The following is an 18,211-nucleotide window of genomic DNA, read 5'->3' as shown; positions in this document are numbered from 1 at the left end:
TAGGGGGTATTTGGGGTTCAGCTATTACCTCTGCCTCTCCACTCTAGTGACTACTCCATCATTCCCACTTCCTACACCCAAAGATGGCCAGTGAGGACAGAGACCCTGCCCTGGCCCTATGTCCAGTTTATCCAAGTCTAAAAACAGCTGGGTTTGGGGACAGCAGTGTGCGGGGAGGTTACAGGGACTGCTTGCCTGTGCAGGCTCGGACTGACTGCATGTCCGCTGGGTACAGAGCCGCCTGGGGCCCACGGTCACTGAGCCCTGCGGACAGAGTGGAGGCAGGAGAAGCAGGTCTGTTGGGGGTGAGGGGGACAGAGGGAGGATGCCCTGGCTTCAGGAAGCACGTGCCAGGTAAGGAGCAAAGGGATACGGGGCATTACACAGTCCAGTGCTGAGAAACACGTAATTCCATTCATTCAACAAATGGAAAGAACAAGACAGAAGTCCTGGCCTTCTTGGGCAAGGCAGTGGGGAACACATATAAATGTCACACAAATAAGTGCAAGATTAAAGTAATTACAGCCTCCACAGTGAAAGGAAGAAGTCGCACGCCCCGGGGTGGCCCTGGCCTGGGAGGCTAGAGAGATCTACGCCGGAGCAAGGCTGCCCAGGCGGTCCATCGGAGGCTCCAGCTGTCCTCCTCGTCCCTCCTCCAGGGCGCCAGGGGGCAGTGCAGCCCCGCCGCGCCCGCCCACCGCTATCTCGACAGCCCACGCGCAAGCGCGCGTCTTCAAACGCCGGAAGAACCCGGTCGCGAGGCCGGCGGCGGGCGGAAGCGGCTCGCACGCCCGGCGCCGCCATGCCGGGGGACCACCGGCGCATCCGCGGGCCCGAGGAGTCGCAGCCGCCGCAGCTGTACGCAGCCGACGAAGGCGAGGCGCCCGCGGCCCGCGACCCGACGCGGCTGCGGCCCGTGTACGCGCGCGCCGGGCTGCTGAGCCAGGCCAAGGGCTCGGCCTACCTGGAGGCGGGGGGCACCAAGGTGCTGTGCGCCGTGTCGGGCCCGCGCCAGGTCGAGGGCGGCGAGCGCGGCGGCGGCCCGGCCGGAGCGGGCGGCGAGGCCCCGGCCGCCTTGCGCGGTCGCTTGCTTTGCGACTTCCGCCGCGCGCCTTTCGCGGGCCGCCGGCGCCGCGCGCCCCCGGGAGGCGGCGAGGAGCGCGAGCTGGCGCTGGCGCTGCAGGAGGCGCTGGAGCCGGCCGTGCGCCTGGGCCGCTACCCGCGCGCGCAGCTGGAGGTGTCGGCGCTGCTGCTCGAGGACGGCGGCTCGGCCCTGGCCGCCGCACTCACGGCCGCCGCGCTCGCCCTGGCCGACGCGGGCGTCGAGATGTACGACCTGGTGGTGGGCTGCGGCCTGAGCCGCGCGCCCGAGCCCGCGCCCACCTGGCTGCTGGACCCCACGCGGCTCGAGGAGGAGCGCGCCGCCGCCGGCCTCACCGTGGCGCTCATGCCGGTGCTCAATCAGGTGGCCGGCCTGCTAGGCAGCGGGGAGGGCGGTCCGACCGAGAGCTGGGCTGAGGCTGTGCGCCTAGGCCTCGAGGGCTGCCAGCGCCTCTACCCGGTCCTGCAGCAGTGCCTGGTGCGGGCCGCCCGCCGGAGAGGCGCCGCCGCCCCGCCCTGAACCGCAAGCCTGAGCAGCGACGGACACCAGACGGACGCCAGCCGAGGACTGTGCTGCCGCCCTCCCCAAAAGGACCCACGTTGTCGGTCTCCAGACTGTGCTGACAGCACCCGAGAGGATCAAGGAAAGCGCGCACAGAGCTGACACACTGGACAGCTGTGTTGGGACGGCTTTTTGCAAACTTCCATTAAAGAAACTTTTCTACTTGAGCTGGCTCCCAGCCTACGACACAGTTGAAAAAACCTGTGAATGCTGCCTGACTCCCAAGTTGGAAATGACTTCAGCCGGACTTACCTGGAAAACGGGACCTGGAGCTGTTGTCTTGTAAGGGAGGGACCTTCTGCAGGCCAGCCAGTGATTCCTTCCAAAGTAACTGGGCTACTTTTGAGAGGATGGACAAGGGGGCTGTGTCTTTTCACTTATGTCTAAGCTGAAACAAAACCTTTTGATATCTAAAAAATGTTTTCTGTTGTTCTTCTTGGTACAGGATTTAAAAAAGCAAGGCTCTTTTGAGCTGGGTAGTGCATTCTTGGACCCCTGGTGTCCAGAGCTCAAGACAGCACTGCCTTAAATGTGTCCTGTCCCTTAGGACAACGTAAGCAGAAGAGACAGGCTGAAATACTGAAGCAGCTGCAGGGGTTGGTGTAGGAAATGTGCTTTAGAGGAGGAGAAGCTGGGTACCTGTTAAGTACCAGAGTCTGGGCAGCTGCAAGATGTGACAAGAATGGGGAGACTTGTGTCCCCCAGCCCCTGGTTTAGTGCTGGGCAAGAACACAGCTCAGGGTTGGGTAGTGGGAAAGGGCTGTGCTCTGGGTGCAAGCCAGATCCCAGCCTTCCTTGGCTATGCAGAGCAGCACAACCAGAGGCCTCCACTGCTGCTGAGAAATGGGGTCCTGGGCTGGCTTCGTTATCTGGTGCCTCTTGCTAGGAGCAAGCCCCTGAGCAGTGTGGGCTGGGGACAGGGCAGATGAACTGCCAAGAATACAAGCTTCTGGATATTGGAAAACCAGATAAGGCCTGTCTATTCTGTAAGGCAGAGCTAGCCTGATTGACCGTGAGAGTGTGGTCTTGTGGCTCCTGAGCTCGGCCGGTTTGTGCTCAAGGCTGGACTGGAGGAAGCCAGGTGAAACTGCCCTTCAGAAGGCAGGGCAGCCTGGTCCTGCTCTGTACCCCGGCGGTGCAGTATGAGTTTCTAAATTTCAAGGGCCTGCTCAGTTTCTCTAGGAGGGGCTGGTCCTGGGGCAGCCTAAGGACCAGAATGAAGACTAAGGTTTTGGGACCCCTCCGGGAACCCCTGACCAGGAAAAAAATGCACATTTTACTTTTCCTCTTCTGATATAATACATTTTTCTGGAGCAGGTCTGAAATACATAGTATATCACACCAGCCAGAGACAAGATAGAAAACAGGACATAAAAATGGCGCCCCTATTCTGAAGGTTGGCTTTGTAGAGTGGATGGGGAGTCTGGAACCAACAGGGGGTTTGTGGGGCACACACTGAGGACCTTCCATCTCCGTGTCACACGGAGGGCACTGGGAGGGCAACTGGCGTACCTCCTTTCAGCCGACTGCTGATTGGTGGCACCTGGGGAGGGGTAAGAGCAGCTGAAGCGGTGTCTGCATTCAGACAGGAGTGAGGGTACGCCCTGACCTCTCGGGGAGACCCTGTCATCTGCCCCTTGTAAGGTGGCCCCAGATTCATGAGAATAGTGAACTGGTGCTGGGCAGTTCCAGGCTGCCTCACTCTAGCCCCAGGACTCATCTAGAAACAACCTTCAAGGAAACTAAACTCACCACTAGGGGGGGCTTTCCAGCCAGCCGAGCCCTGCCTCCACTTCACTGCCCCAGCTCCAGCTCCAGCTCCAAAACGATGTCTTAGGCTGCATGGGTGCCACAAGTCAAGGAAGGGAGGTACCCAAGAATGCCTGGAAGGATTCTTACCTCCTACTGGCTGCCTTCCTGGTCCGATGCAGGATTCTTCACCTGTAGAAAGAGAAGTGGGACACTAGTAATGGGCAGGAGGCGTGGTACGGCCAGGAAGGGGAGGGCTACCTGCTCACATCTAGTCTCCCACTCTACCCAACCCACCCTTGTTTCTCAAGAGCTTTAGGAGCTCAGGGCTACTCTAGATTCTTCCTAAAACCTGGGAACCTGGAACCACCATGTAAATAAAGCATTGTCTCCATCTAGCCCATTCTTCCCAGATGTTATTTACAGATGTGACTCAGGCCCCGAGCGGCATTGAGCAGGCCCTAAGCCCAGCAGGCCAAGGGCAGAGCTGGGCAGGTGGAGGAGGGAAGCTCACCACTGCCAGCCTCCCAGCAGCCCTGGCCTTGCTGGGAGGGCCCCAGCAGCAGTATGAGCTTGGCTCGCCTCAGGGACCACCAAGAGTGGAGTAGGAGGTGGGTACGTTGGAGAGTATTCAGGCCCTTGAGTGGTGCACAAAGGGCTATTGTGGGTTCCAGGTTGGATCTTCTCCATCCGGGAAGGTCAGTGTGCCACAGCTTCCCAGGGGAGCAGGGTACAAACAGGCCACCCAGAGCCCCTGTTGCAGCAGGCAGGGGCAGGGCCAGGAAGGGGGCAGAAATCAGGGGTTTAATGAGCTTATCATCTGGGTCTCAGGATTTTGGGGCATGGTGCACATCTGTGACATTCCCCCTACAATGCTCAATCCCCCCCACCCTCCGCTGCCTTCCAGAAGGAAAAGGTATTTCAGGCTGGAACGGACACAATTGCCCAGCAGCCCCTGGCACGGCTGAGCCGACCAAGCCTGGAGTCAGGAGGGATGAGCAGGGCAGGAGCCAACCTTCCCAGCATGCTCTATGGCAGAGGTCATAGGCCTCCCCCAGCCTACCACTGCGGGCTCCTGCACAAAACCAAGTTCCCCCCTTGCTCAAGGGAGGCCACAGGGACCCAAGCACATGAAGGGTGGGGATGACACTTACTGCCTGCTCTGTGTCTGTGCTCCCCTGGGAGCTGTCAGCCTCTGGGCTGGCCCTCTGGCCCCTGGGCTCACTCCTTCTGTTTGAGGAGCCCTCACTACCAGGGCCCCTGTTCTCTTCACTGTCCTTTGTCCCTGTGCAGAGAGAGTCACCAGTTAATGGCTGGGGTTGGAGGCCCCAGGTGACCCCAGAGAGGCCACGTGATGCCCAGCAATGACCCAGGGCATCCTAGGGCTTGGGAGGGCAGGAGGTAGATGGGCTGGGACACTCTGCTCTGGCTCCAGATAGCTGCTGAGTGGGCTGAGGTGATGGGACAACCCAGAAGCCATAAGGGTCTTCAAGCCACAAGAACAGCTGGGGGGGGGTTGTACTCCAGGGAGGGGGACCACTGAAGACAGGGAAAGGCCCAGGCAGGACCTCGGGTGCCTTGGCGACTTCAGGAGTGGACAAACCTGGGGCCTACTAAGAGCGTGGCCTGGGCCACACCTGGGGAGCTGACCTGCTGGCTGGTCCCTCTGCCGGTCCATGTGCTCCACGTGCAGCAGAAGGCTGTCCACCTGGGCTTTGATCTGGCTCAGCTCCCCCCTGATGGAGCGCAGCTCCTCAGTCCGGACTGCTGGGAGAGGGCCAGGGTTGGTGCCCACACTGGGCAGGGGGGCCGAGGGTGGTGCTGCCCGGGCGTGTGCCCCCCTCACTCACGCTTTATCTGTGCAGGGGGCAGGGGGCTGTTCCTAGAGGCTTTGTGGGGGCTGAAGCTGCTCTTGACTGCCAGGCCCATGTGAGTCCTCCGGAGCTTGACAGGCACACGGTTGATGAGTGGGGGGATCCTCTGGTATTCATGTACCCTACGGGGACAGGAGAGAGGGACTCAGGCCAACCAGCCTCACTCGCTCACCCAGAGGACCCAGGGCAGGACCTACCCACCTGTAGGGAGCATTTTCTCTGTACAGGTCATAGTTCAAGTCGTAGTTACTGCTGCAAAGTAGGAGATAAATAAGAAGGGGTCACTGACCAAGGTCAGAGTCTACCTGGTCCCCAGATGAACTTGGGGAAACTGAAGTATGCAGCTCTTCCTTAGAATGCCTGCCCAAGGTCACTTTGGGAGACCACAGCACACCAGCTTCCCCTAGTTGGCCTCTGATAAGTGGTGTCTCCCAGGTGCTCCAGGTGGCAGGAGGGACACCTGCAGGCTTCTGGTCAGCTACAGCCTGGGCCAACAAAGGCTCCCCTGCTGGAGCCAGGCACTGCTGACCTTCTGGATCTTAGCCTGGCAGAGGATGAAAGGGATGAGTTAAGTCAGAGCCAAAGCCTGGGTGGCTGTGCCAGAGCCTTTGATCCCTGTGTGGGAATCTCCAGGATGCAGGGCCCAGCACAGGCAGGGCCAGTGGGCAGGGTTAGGGTCAGGGCACCGGCCAGGCCCTGGGACAGAGGACCAGCCTGAATGGTCCCAGGCTCACACTGGCGGGGCTCACCCCCCTTCCCACGCACAATGAGCACTCCAGGGCACTGGTGCCCAGAGGGGTGGGGGGAATCCGTGCAGAGGGACAACTGTGTCCCAGCCTGGGCAGGAAGGCCCTGTGGGACACAGCTGCAGGAGCTTCAGATCCCGCCTTGGGTTGGGGAAAGTGATGAGCTGAGGGAGGGGAGGAGATACGAGTGGGGGAGGGGGGGGAGAGTAAAATTCTAAAACAATTTTCTGGAACAGTCCCCATGCCCCCAGCCCAGGGCCAGCCCACTACGGGCGAGGCCTATGGGGGTCCCTGGGGCGGAATGGAGGACACACGGGGTGCGGCTCCTCCCCTTCACCCCACCCGGCCCCCAGGCCTGCAGATGACGTTCGCACCGCCCCCCCACGCCCCCTGCCGCCCCACCCACTTTCTGGCTTCAGGAGACCTGGGTGGGCTCGATCTGCTCCGAGGATGAAGGAGAGCAAGCGGTGGCGCAGCGGGGGTCGGGTCAGGGATGAGGGCTGGGGGGCCGCAGCCAGGACAGCTGTCCCAAGGGCCAGGAAAGACAGAGCGGGGAGGGCTGGGGCCAGGACAGAGCCCAAGGTGGCGGGTCGCAGAGGCGCAGGACTGCTCTCACCCGGCAGAGACCGCGGGGCCGCACCGACCACCTGAGTCGCCATGGCGGAACCTTTACTGCAGAGGCATTGGTGGTTCAGTGGTAGAATTCTCGCCTGCCACGCGGGAGGCCCGGGTTCGATTCCCGGCCAATGCACAAAGTGCAACCTTTTTCCTTCTTCACTTCATTGCTGTTTCCCAAATTGCCCGCTTTATGCGGAGGGATTTCACAGACCGCTGCTGACGTTTAAACGAGCAGTGGAGTTTGGGGGAAGAAATTGCAGTTTGGTCGCATGCGGAGGCAGGCTGGTGTTCCGCCTCCGCTGGGGGCCTTCCTGCCTTTGCCAGCGCTAAGGCCTGTGCCCTGGGTTGGTGGCCTTACCCTTTTTCTTCCCAAGGGGAGCAGCACAGCTGCCCCTGGTCTGGGCTAACGGTTACAGTCAGCGAGGTCACCCAGCAGCCCACTGTCCACCATTGCCCCATCCCCGACCTCTCCCTCTTCTGGGGACCATCCCAAGGGGCCACAGCCACCACCACGGCCTCCCACCCACTGTTGCCCAAGCCTCTGGGGAAGCACTTGGTCATCCTCACTGGAGTCCCCGGGGGAAACTGGGTCTTACGGAGGACACCTCTGCCCCAGGTCTTGAATGCCAGGGGCCCCTCTGAATGGGGTCTGAGTCCCTGCAGGACAGGCATAGTCTGGCCCCATTGCTTCTGGGTCCCCCCCATGTTCAGCCCCAGCCCAAAGCACCCCAGGGAGAGGTGACAGGACTGGATCCCCAGAGGATGGGTGGAAAATATGCAATCGGATGAAGGCAACTAGTGCCAAAGGACTGACGAAGCGTTCTCCCAGCCTTGAAAGTGCCCACGTTCATAAAACACGTGATAACCATGACTGTCCACCAGCCAGAAAATTACAAAACTGTACCAGCAGACTCCCCGGATGAGTCTTGTGCATGAGACTCGAACCAGCACCCGGCCGTGCAGTTCTGCAGGGTTAAAAAGCTGTGCACACTACAGGGTGGCACAGACTCAGGCTGCTGGGGGCAGGGAGAGATTTGGCCTAATCTCTCTTTGGTCGTCCTGGAGCTACAGGGACATCTCAGAGCAGCCCACACCCCAGCCTTGCCATCCCACTTCTGGGCAGAGGAGCCGAGGCAAAACCAAAAGAAACTTGAACCCTCAGTACCAACCAGGGTGTTTACAGCAGCGCCGTTGCTAACAGCAGCCGGTGCCCCCACTGCCTCTTGCCTCCCGCTGCCACCCAGACGCCCACACACAGCAAGGCCAGGAGCAGACTGCAGGCTTTGCACATGCCCAGTGAGGGGACCAAGAGGTCAGCCTGCCTCCCGCACACCCTCATGCACCTGTGAAAATGACCTGTTTGCTGGCAGAAGTTGGTGAGCTCCTTTCTGAAAATGTTTAAAGGTTTCTTTAAAATTGCTTTAAGCTTCCCAAATTAGGGGCTCGATGTCACCCAGAAAGGTTCCCTTTTGCTACTTCCCTGAGGTCTATACCTGGAAAACAAACCCAAGCGCCCCCCAAGTGAGGGTTTGGGGAGGACAGGCACCTGCCTCTGTCAGGATGGTGGCGGGTCATGCCAGATGGGTCATCACGCTGGGATGCGAGGGTCAAGTTCACAGGCCAAGCCTGAGGCTGAGGGAGAAGGCCCTGAGCAGCCTGAGCCCTGAGTGTGCAACACACTCAGGGAGGCTTCTGGGGACCTTGTCCTGGCCCAGGGAGCCCAGAGCCCCACACAAGCCAGCGACCAGCCTCCTTCCCTGGCAGGCCACCCAACAGACTCACCAGAAGATGGCTGTGCCCTGCTGCCTCTTCTGGCCTGGCCGGGCAGGGCCAGGCGTGGGCTCCCGAGCCATATCTAAATCTAAGGAGAGAGCACAGAGGGGGTAGAGTGTGAGAGGAGGAAGAAAGGGGTGCGGGGGACAGGCCACATGCACAGGGCCCTGCTTGCTCCTGGCTGGCCCTTCTCTGCAGCACACCCACCCGGGCCACAGGTAGCCTGGCCTGGCCTCAGATGGACCCGGGCCCCCCTACCCAGGGCTGGGCTCAGGCCCCGCAGGGCTGTCCTAGAGGTCCGCCAGGACCTCTAGGCAAACAGTCCCTTTCCCACACTCCAAAACAAAACTACCTTGAGGGTGGCCAAGGGTGCTCTGCTGTTCCCTTCAGACCTGAACTGACCCTGGGAATTGACCCCATTACCCACCACCTGGAATTTGGGGTGCTACCATCAGAAGGCAGGAGGGGGATACCTGGGGTCCCCGTGTCCTCTGAGGAGACACGCAGCTCTGGTCTGGGTTAATTCTCGAGTGTCCTCTGCCGCCTGCCCAGGATGGAGAGCCTCTGCCGGTCGCCCGCCCACTGGCCTACCCGCTGCCAGGCCCACGCCCCACACCTGCCCTGCGCCAGGCCCCTGCGCCGGCCACTGCCACGACAGCCAGCAGGGCTCCCAGGGAGAAGCAAAATGGGTGCTTTTTACAAAACAATTTAAAGTTCACCCCCAAATCATTGCCCTCAGACGGACAACCTTCCAGACGCAAGACCCAGATTATTTCACCTTGAGCTCAAAAGCAAAGCATCGCGAGGAGCCCAGAACAAGACATGGCAGCCACAGCTGGCTCCCTTCTGGGCTGGACTCTGGGGTGTGAGTGATCCTGGGTGGAGGTGGCCCTAACTCTTGGCAGGTTAGGGAGGCCAATAATGTTTCATGAAATCCTATTAAAGTGAATTTAAGAGATCTGAAATTCAAATTAAGAACCCCTCACCCACATTTTTTCTTAAAGGTGGTTTATGGTGGAATTTTATGGCTGCCAATTAGGCATAGTAGCCAAGTGTTAGCATGAGACACTTTTGAGAAGAAAATACAAAGGGGTCCTAAAATCTGTAGACTGGCTCCTAATGGGTGTCCTGGGCCCAAGGAAGCAGAGAACAAGGCTCCAAGAGGGCCATTGTCCCACTGTTGCCATCCTGGTGACACTGGTTCTAGGTGCTGCTGCCAGAAAGGCCACATCTGCGTCTAGAAGGATGGGTAGAGGCTCCCCCATAGCACGTGTCCTGTGGCTGAGTGGAAGCTGCGCCGTGAAGGACTTGGGCAAACTGGGAGAGGTGGAGGACCCTGGACGCCCCCTTACAGTCTGGCCAGAGGTGGGGTCTGGAGGCTGCACTTGGCCTCAGACCAGCCCCCAGATTCTCTTGTGACTTGAGGGCAGCTGGCCAGCCATTAGAATCAGCAGAGTCCCTCACACTACTGGGGGAGGGGCCTCCTCAGCATTGTTTGGGTCACATCTGGGGTGAGGCAGGGAACCACCTGGCTGCTAGAGGAACAAGGGGTATCCATGAGGACAAGCAAAGGCCAGATCTGGGCTCCTCTGCCCCAGGACCCTGGGTGTGCGATGCCGGCAGGAGCAGGCGGGACCTGCTCCCACATACCGACACGCAGTCACACCGGGCCCCTCGCTCAGCAGGGCCCTGTGCTTACTTTAGGCTCTGCTGTCCTGTCTTAAAATTCCTAGTGGGGGGGTGGGGGGCAAGGGCAATATACGTAACCTAAACTTTTGTACCCCCATGATATGCTGAAATAAGAATTAAAAATAAAAATTCCTAGTGCTGTTTGAGCAAGGGCGCTGCATTTTCATTCCAGTCGGGCCCCACAGATCACGTAGCCGGCCCTGAGTGTCAGCCCCACTCACCAAGCTACCTGGAGTGGGTGACCTGGAAGTTTCCTTCAGGTCCCGAAACCCTGCGGTGCTCATATCTTAGGAACTGCAGCCTCTGCTCTGAGCAAAGGGCAGCCAGATGAGGAGACTTGGGGACAGTCCCAAAGGCACCCACAGCCCTGCCGTCCCTCCTACCCAGTGGGTCAGCCTTCCTGAGGCCCTGTGGCACAGGGTTCCACCAGCTGGTTTGTTGCAAACAAAGGCCTGTGTCCTCCCAGTGAAGTGACGAGTCAGGAGGAAGGGGACCCGGGACGGGCTGCGAGCTTGTGCACTGCTCACGGCATCCCCACCGTGCAGAGGGAGAGGGAGATGCCCCAGCAGTGGGATCTCCCGTGTCCCAGCCTAGGCTCTCTCTGCTCTGGCCGGGTGGCGCTCTCTGAATGTCCCCATCCCTGTCCAAAGCCGGGGGAGCAGAGGGGAGGGAGGAGCTGGCAGGCCCAGCAGGGCTCTGGCTCCACAGCCTCCACCTGCAAAGGCAGAGCAAGAAAATCAAACAGGAGCAGGAGGGGCATGAGTCCAGAGTCCCTGCCTGCTCCCACCCAGCAGCGCTCTGCCATGGGAGAGCAATGGGTAGGGGTCTCCCCTCCTCACTTATTTGCTTTTTCAATTTTATTTTGTCCCTGAAACCCAGGACCCCAGGAAATCAACAAGGAGCACCTGTGTCCTTCCCGGAGGAAGCCCTGGGGTGTCACAGGGAGCCAACTGCACAGTGTCAACTGCACCATAGACATTGTCCTTTCTGTCGCCTACAGCACTGGGCCCTCCCTGGGAGTCGCGTCTCACCCCTCTCATTCCCATCTCAGGCTAAACAGAAGCGGCTCCTTTCCTTTATAGAGCGACTCATACTTTCCAAAGTCCTTTTGCATTTTGTATGAGAACCCTGTGAAGTAAGAAGAGCAAGTGTCTTTACTCCCCATTCTCAGACGCGTAAACAGAGGCCCAGGGAGGCCAGGTGAACGCTCTCAAGGACATGAAGCATTTCACCAGCTTCACCATTTGTCGTCCATGCTTCTCGGTTCCCAAGCCAGGGATCTTCCCAAAGCCCCAGCGCTCACCCACATCGTCCCCCAGCATTCACTCCTCACCTGTCACTGTCTGCCAGCTGGCAGGGAAACTCAGCCCCAAGTGTATCCTGGAAACAGAAACACCTGCAACTGTGCTGGGAACAGAAAAAGTGCAAGAGGCACTGTTTTCAGGCCCAGAGAGGGCGAGAGCATGGAGAAATGGTGTATGCAGAGGCCCGGCCAGCATCGTAATGGCCTGCTCAAGGCAGCCTTGGGCTGTCGCCACTTGCTGGGCGATTCTTGTTTCGTGCACTTTTTCCACCTACATCAAAGAGATCTATGTGTGGGTTTGAAGTCTAGAGGCAGCTGGAGCCCACTCAAGGGAGGGCTGAGAAGTCAAGTGATATATCCCTGAACTACACCACGGGCAGGTCACCTAGTGGAGGGATCCCCGGGAAGGAAGCCCACTTCCTGCTGTGTCCCCACCGCTGGCTCAGGGCTCAGGGCTGGGATGTAGCACGTGCTCAGTTGGTGTCTGCTGAATAAATGAAGAACCATCACAGGGCCACCCGCTGGAAGTGCGCTGGAGGTGTTCGCTCTGCACTTGTCCCTCACAAAGCTCCCCAGACACACTTGGTAGGAGACACACACTCTCGAACCTCACAGCTGTGGGCCTGGAGCATGGGTGGGGCAGTTAATGAACGAGTCATAACGAAGGACAGCAGGTGACACAGGACTGGGGAGGTTGACAGTCAGGTGGGAAGAAAGCAGAAAACGACAGAGAGAGGCCACACTGCTGGAAGGACAAGAATAAGGACGAAGGGCAGGAGCAGAAGGCAGTGGACATGGGAAGCAACTGGTCCCAGAGCCACCGAGTGACTCCCAGACATGTCCAGACGTCATCAAGTGGCGCACGGTAGGACAGGGGAACTGTGTTGCGTCCCAGATTAAAGACTGTGACCAGCAGCTAACAGCGACTGAATTCCTACCACCCGCCCAGCAACAGCTCATTTCTCCTCACAACCACCCTGTACAGCAGGTGGGTGCTGTTACCACCCAGACTTACAGGCAGGCTGACACAAGTGACCGGGACCATGGGGACAGCATGCTGGCGGGAGCGATTCCATCTCAGTCTCCTGCCCCAGGCCCATGACACTGTGGCAAAAGTCAGATGCCTCACTGCAAATACTCAGTGGGCTCAGTGACAGGGAGGCCTGGTTCTGCTGGCACCCCCAGGGCTTGCTGTTGTCACACAGGGTGACCACTCTGCTACCCGCTGCACCTGCACAGGATCCCCGACTGGTGAATTGCAGAGCTGACTAGGCCAACACTGTGAGCCGAGTCCCAGGTGCACCAGGTGGCTTCTTACGGTGGGCAGGAGTCATTCTTCTGGCCACCCCACATCTGAGCCCCCTTCCTGTGTCAGAGGTGTCCCCAAACTTTGAGATGGACCCTTTCTCCCAGGAAAGAAGCTGTGAATGCCCCTTTCTGACCCCATCCCTCAGTCTCCCTTGCAGCGAGGGGCTGGGCACAGCGCTTGGCTCTTCCAGTCCGACCCACACGCCCGATCTGAATGAAAGCGGCTGATGGGAAGCATCATCATCTCGGCAACTGATGGAAGCGCAGCAGCTCCTGCCAGCTTTTAGAGGTGGTGCCAGTTGTAGCTTTTGTGCCCAGGAGAGGCAGTGGCCCCTTCCAGATCTGACTCCCCAACCCTTTCAGAGCTCCTGGGAACTAACCTGCATCTTCCACAAACTCCTTTTCTGGTTAGAGTTGCCAGAATTAGTTTCTGTTGCTTAAAATTAAGAATCTCCATTAATACAAAAATAGAACCAGGAGTGAATGGAGCAAGAAGCCCTGAAGGAAACAGGGGTGATCTGAGGCTGCTAAGTGGCCAGACGATAGTGAAAATCCAGCTGGCATTAAGGGACAGGACACCAGCAGCCCACGGCGGGCCATGGCAAGACAGTTAATCCTGTGATCCCCCGGAGCAAAGCACCCATCAAAGACAAGGCTTAGGGGGACCTAGTGGCTCCTGCCATAGAAGAGCACAAAGATCACCCCAAGGTCGAGATCTGCCAGACACAGTGGCTGTACTAATAGCACCACACAGCTTAAATGAAAAGGAAGACAAGCTCAAAATTCAAATTCTTTGCTCAGGCCATGGTTAGAAAATCCGGGAATGTTAATATTTTGCAGCTATAAAGCCAAGAGAGTAAAAACCCGAACTTAAAGCTTGAGTCAATGATTATAAAATGACCCTCAAGTGGACTCACATCTTGAAAGGTCTTTATTTGGGAAACAGTGGAGTGTAGAGATCAGAGACTATTAAAATAGGGCAACGCAGGAAGCCAGGTAAGACTTGGGTGCCCCTCACCCCCACAGAGCCACCCTTGTTGGCCAAACCAATCCTCTTGGTGACTCTGAAGATGCTGGTGACAGAAACTCCCTTGTAGTTAGTTAGGTGTGCTATGCGGCTGAGGTGTGGCCCATGGAGAGGGGTGGGAAGGATGGACGCTACTTTCAAGGTGGAGTATAGCAGGCTCTGAGTGACTCTCCACCCTCCCGACTTGGCCACCTGAATGCCAGTGCCCCGAGTGACCTGGGAAGTCATGTGCTGAAGATGTCAGGACCTTGGTCAGCCGGGGTTCCCCCACCCCATGACCCGAGTGGAGAACAGCCTTCTCTCGAGAGCAAGAGTGCGGATTTGCTGTAGCTAGCAGCTGGCGTCTCCTCATACCCCACACCTGTGATGACCCCGAGTCTCCTCATACGACACACCTGTGATGACCCGGCGTCTCCTCATACCCCACACCTGTGATGACCCGGGGTCTCCTCATACCCCACACCTGTAATGACCCGGGGTCTCCCTGAGTGCCCTATGTGACCCCTCATTTTCTCCAGGCTTAAATAACAAGTCAGATTCCTGCAGGCTCCAGGGGGCCAATGACAACTTCAAATCTAGGAGGATATTGAATTACCAAAAAAATCTAAGAGAAAGATATTGAATCACCAAAAGAATGGAGAGATTTGGCTAATTGATGTTGGCAAAAATTTGGGAAGGTGACCTGGGAGTGGATTCTGAGGGTGCAGGACTGGTGAGGGAAGAAAATAACATTAGACAGGGTTGAACATGCCAAGATTTAGGATTCTACAGGGCTAGCTTGAGTCACTGGGATGGTTCTCCTCATTTGATAGTTCCTTGAAACCTGGACTCAATTGTGACCAAATACTATTAGCTAATAATGCTAATAAGAGCTAAGACTTGCTAAACATTTACTGCGTGCTGGGCACACTTTTAAGCACCAATGTTAACAAGTCAAGTTTACATGGTATAATGCTGATGGAGAAACTGAAAAGTTGGAGCGCTAGCCTAGCTGTGTGAACACTCATTAGTGTTTACTCTTGCCAGGCTGTTCCCAACAGTTTAACTCATTTTATTATCCTCATTTTACAAAAGAAGGAAATGAGGCAGAGAGACGTTTTAGGGCAACAGTCCCCAACCTTTTTGGCATCAGGAACCGGTTTCACAGAAGACACATTTTCCATGGACCAGGGATGGGGGATGGTTTGGGGATGATTCAGGTGCATTACATTTATTGTGCAGTCAAACCTCTCTGCTAACAGTAATCTGTATTTGCAGCTGCTCCCCAGCGCTAGCATCACCCCCTCAGCTCCACCTCAGATCATCAGGCATTAGGTTATCATAAGGACCGTGCAACCTAGAGCCCTTGCATGTGAGTTTACAGTATGGTTCGAGCTCCTATGAGAATCTAATGTGCTGCTTTGACAGAAGGCGGAGCTTATGCTATGATGCAAGTGACGGGAAGCAGCTGTAAACACAGATGAAGCTCCACTGCTCACTTCCTGCTGTGTGGCCGGGTTCCTAACAAGCCATGGACGGTACCGGTCCGCAGCCCCAGGGTTTGGGACTGCAGTTTTAGGGTGACCAACTGTCCCAGTTTGCGTGGGACTGAGGGGTTTCCCAGGATGTGGGACTTTCAATGCTAAAGTCAGGACAGTGCCAGGCAAACTTGCACAAGTGGTCAACCTAGGTTTTGAGTAACTTGGCAAAAATCACAGTTATTAAGTGGCAGAGCCTGTATTTGAATCCAGGTGGGCTGACTTCAGACTCAAACTCTGTGCCCTGCCAGCGGTGTTCAAACTCGAGCTTGCATCTGAAACACCTGGAGGCCTTGTTAAAACTCAGGTCACCCAGCCCCAGCTTCAGAGTTTCCCATTCAGGAGATTTGGGCAGCTGAGAATTTGCCTTTTTAACAAGTTCTCTGGCGATGCTGATGTTGCTGGTCTCAGGACCAAGTTGGAGAAACGCTGTGTTACGCTGTCTCACCTCCAGATGAGAATGCTGGAACGGACTTTTCATGTATGACCCGCTCACTGCCACCCCCACCCATGAATGCTGAGATGGCCCCAAAGATACGTCCTTTGCCACGGCCTTGAGAAGTAAATACATTAGTGAGGGAAGTGCTGGACAACGGTGAGCAACGCTGATGGAAGAGGCTCAACTGAAATGGTCATACAGTTATGAACTGGCAGAGCCTGTCTGGGCACACAGAACTGCCAGAGTTAGTTGCCACAGCAGAGGTGAGGCTGCCACAAAGGTGGCTCCCGTGTCCCTGCTGTCAGGAGTACACTCTGCAGTTCCCAGGTCCTGCAGCAGTAGCTCGGGAATCTATACAGACTGGCTTTGCAGCAGAATTTGGGGCACGATGTCTGGCCACCCAGGCCCCCCAGCCTGGTTCTCTGACTCTTCCCAAAATCCTGTGACCAACCATTGTCTCTGTTATAAGAAAACTGAGGTTAAATCCACATAATATAAAATTAACCAATTCAGTGGCACTTAGTGCATTCGCAATGTCGTGCAACCCCCACTTCTATCTAGTTCCAAAGCATTTTATTTTTTTTATAAGTTATTTTATTTTCATTTTTATTTTTTGATACAGAGTCTTGCTCTGTTGCCCAGGCTAGGGTGCCGTGGTGTCAGCCTCGCTCATAGCAACCTCCAACTCCTGGGCTCAAGCAATCCTCCTGCCTCAGCCTCGTAAATAGCTGGGACTACAGGTACATGCCACCATGCCTGGCTATCCTGCCAACTCTTAACTCGGCCAAGACCACAGGAAGGCAATGCCCGGTAGATGCCTTGTTCTTTAGGCAGCCTAGGCTATGAGATTGGATCCTCTACATGCAACGGGTCTCCAGAAAGCAGAGGGCCCTTCCCAAGCACACAAGGCAACCCCTCCACGTGCATAAAGAAAATATTAAGAAACTTACATTCATCTTTATCTTTACCTTTTAAAGTTTTTATCTGTGTCTCTTTCATGCTGGATATAATATTTTAGTATACTAGTACATGGAGATAATTCATAATTAAGTACGTATAAACATACTGAAAGCACGTGCTCGAGTTTTTACAGCTAGAGGTTTGCAGCCAAAACATCTGGAAAGCCTCCAAAGCGGCACCATGTCTGGGACGGAGAGCAAGCCCTGCCTTCTAGAACCTGGGTCCAGAACACCAGCTGGAGCCCTAGGCTCACCACGGAGCGCCCTCTGCCCAGCGCTGAGGAAACCCTCAGGAGGAGGGCTCCGTTCTCCTCGGAAGCCCCGACGGCTTGTTGTCATTCTCGCTCTGGACCCTGGCTGTTCCCACTCAGTCCCGGCCACACTCAGCCGGCCCTGCCTCTCTGTCCCCCGCGGAAGCTAAACCCAGGCAGGCGGGGGCTTTCAAAGAACCGGATCCGAGCTCACTGCCCCTCCTCACCGCCCTCAATACTTTCACAGACTTTGCTGGAAACACACACCTGGCTTAGCAGCGTTTACCGTGTCAGGGGAAGAAAAGTTCCCCAGAAAAAACTCCACAGAGACAGAAATATTTCAGTCAGGCCTTGAGAGTTTTCCAGAACCCACTCCAGGGACCCACTGTGAGGCGCAGACTCTTACTGTGTGTGTCACAAATAACGATTCCTTTGCCACCGACACCTTTGATTTCATGTCTGTACTCGCTGTGGGGAGCGCCGGGCACGCGGAGACGCGCGGCCAGGCGGACTGGAGGCGGAAGGGAGGACGCTGGGGCTGCCCAGGACGCCAGGGGCCCGGGTGGCACAGCGGCAAGGAGCGTGAAAGGGGGGGACGGCAGCGGGACAGCGAGCTCCAGGGAGGCACAAATGTTCCCAAACACTCCCAGCCTCCTCACCCGCCCCATCACTCCTCAGTGAGCCAAAGCCAGAGCCAGGCGGGCCAGGGAGGTGACAGGGACTGGCAGCCCTCACTTTCCCTGCGTGTGGCCTGCGGACCCCCTCCGGAGCCGAAGGCTGGTCTCCTCACACCCGGTGTCTACACCTGCGGACGCGAAAGATGACTTCGCCCCCAGGGACATCCGCGCACCCCCCTCCTGTGACTCTGCGGCCGGTCGTCAGCTGGGCGTGGGGTGGGGGTCGGGGTCGGCCGCCCCGCCTGTGCTGCCCTCTCCTCCCCGGCCCGGCGGGCGCGCGCCCGGGCCACCCCTCCCCCCGGCGGGCGCGCGCAGAGCGTACTCACGACTCCGACACTCGTCCCGGCTGCCGAGCGGCCTCACCGCCGTCCGCGGGGGGCCCAGCGGGGACCCGGCCAGCTCCCCGGTGGGCGGGTGGGCGCCGGCGGGCCGCAGGAGGGCTTCGGCCGGTGACTGCCGCGCGGCGGGGGGCGGGGGGCGGGCTGCGCGTGCGCGGGCCTGGCTCCCACGGGGCGCGTGCACCCGACGCGGCCCTGGAGGCGGGAGCCGCTTGGGCGCAGGGCGACGTCTCCCAGCGCCTGTGGCTGCGGCTCCTGCACAGGGGTCGTGTCCCATGTC

The 18,211-nt window shown here is 57.7% G+C and overlaps 2 protein-coding genes and 1 non-coding gene across 3 annotated transcripts in view; 2 read left to right on the top strand and 1 right to left on the bottom strand.

The window, feature by feature from the left end:
* Positions 1–18,208, bottom strand: part of LOC123625087 (RNA-binding protein Raly-like) — a 28,140-nt gene extending 9,932 nt beyond the window's left edge. The window contains exons 1-7 of the mRNA XM_045533300.1: positions 17,920–18,208; positions 8,433–8,511; positions 5,488–5,538; positions 5,263–5,408; positions 5,063–5,176; positions 4,567–4,697; positions 3,563–3,604 (exon numbers count right to left, since the gene is read on the bottom strand). Coding sequence (XP_045389256.1) covers positions 3,566–3,604; positions 4,567–4,697; positions 5,063–5,176; positions 5,263–5,408; positions 5,488–5,538; positions 8,433–8,511; positions 17,920–18,208 — 849 coding nt within the window. The 3' untranslated portion in view covers positions 3,563–3,565. The remainder of the gene's footprint in view (positions 1–3,562; positions 3,605–4,566; positions 4,698–5,062; positions 5,177–5,262; positions 5,409–5,487; positions 5,539–8,432; positions 8,512–17,919) is intronic.
* On the top strand, positions 771–2,258 carry EXOSC6 (exosome component 6). Its single transcript, XM_045533970.1, has one exon. It carries the CDS (start codon positions 803–805, stop codon positions 1,619–1,621), a length of 819 nt encoding a protein of 272 aa, XP_045389926.1. The 5' UTR covers positions 771–802; the 3' UTR covers positions 1,622–2,258.
* On the top strand, positions 6,713–6,783 carry TRNAG-GCC. The gene has a single exon. It is a non-coding gene; the product is annotated as a tRNA-Gly (tRNA).
* Positions 18,209–18,211: the final 3 nt, after the last annotated feature.

The sequence above is a fragment of the Lemur catta genome, chromosome 20 (genome assembly GCF_020740605.2).
Source record: "Lemur catta isolate mLemCat1 chromosome 20, mLemCat1.pri, whole genome shotgun sequence".
Lineage (NCBI taxonomy): Eukaryota > Metazoa > Chordata > Mammalia > Primates > Lemuridae > Lemur > Lemur catta.
This window is presented reverse-complemented; position numbering and strand designations above follow the sequence as displayed.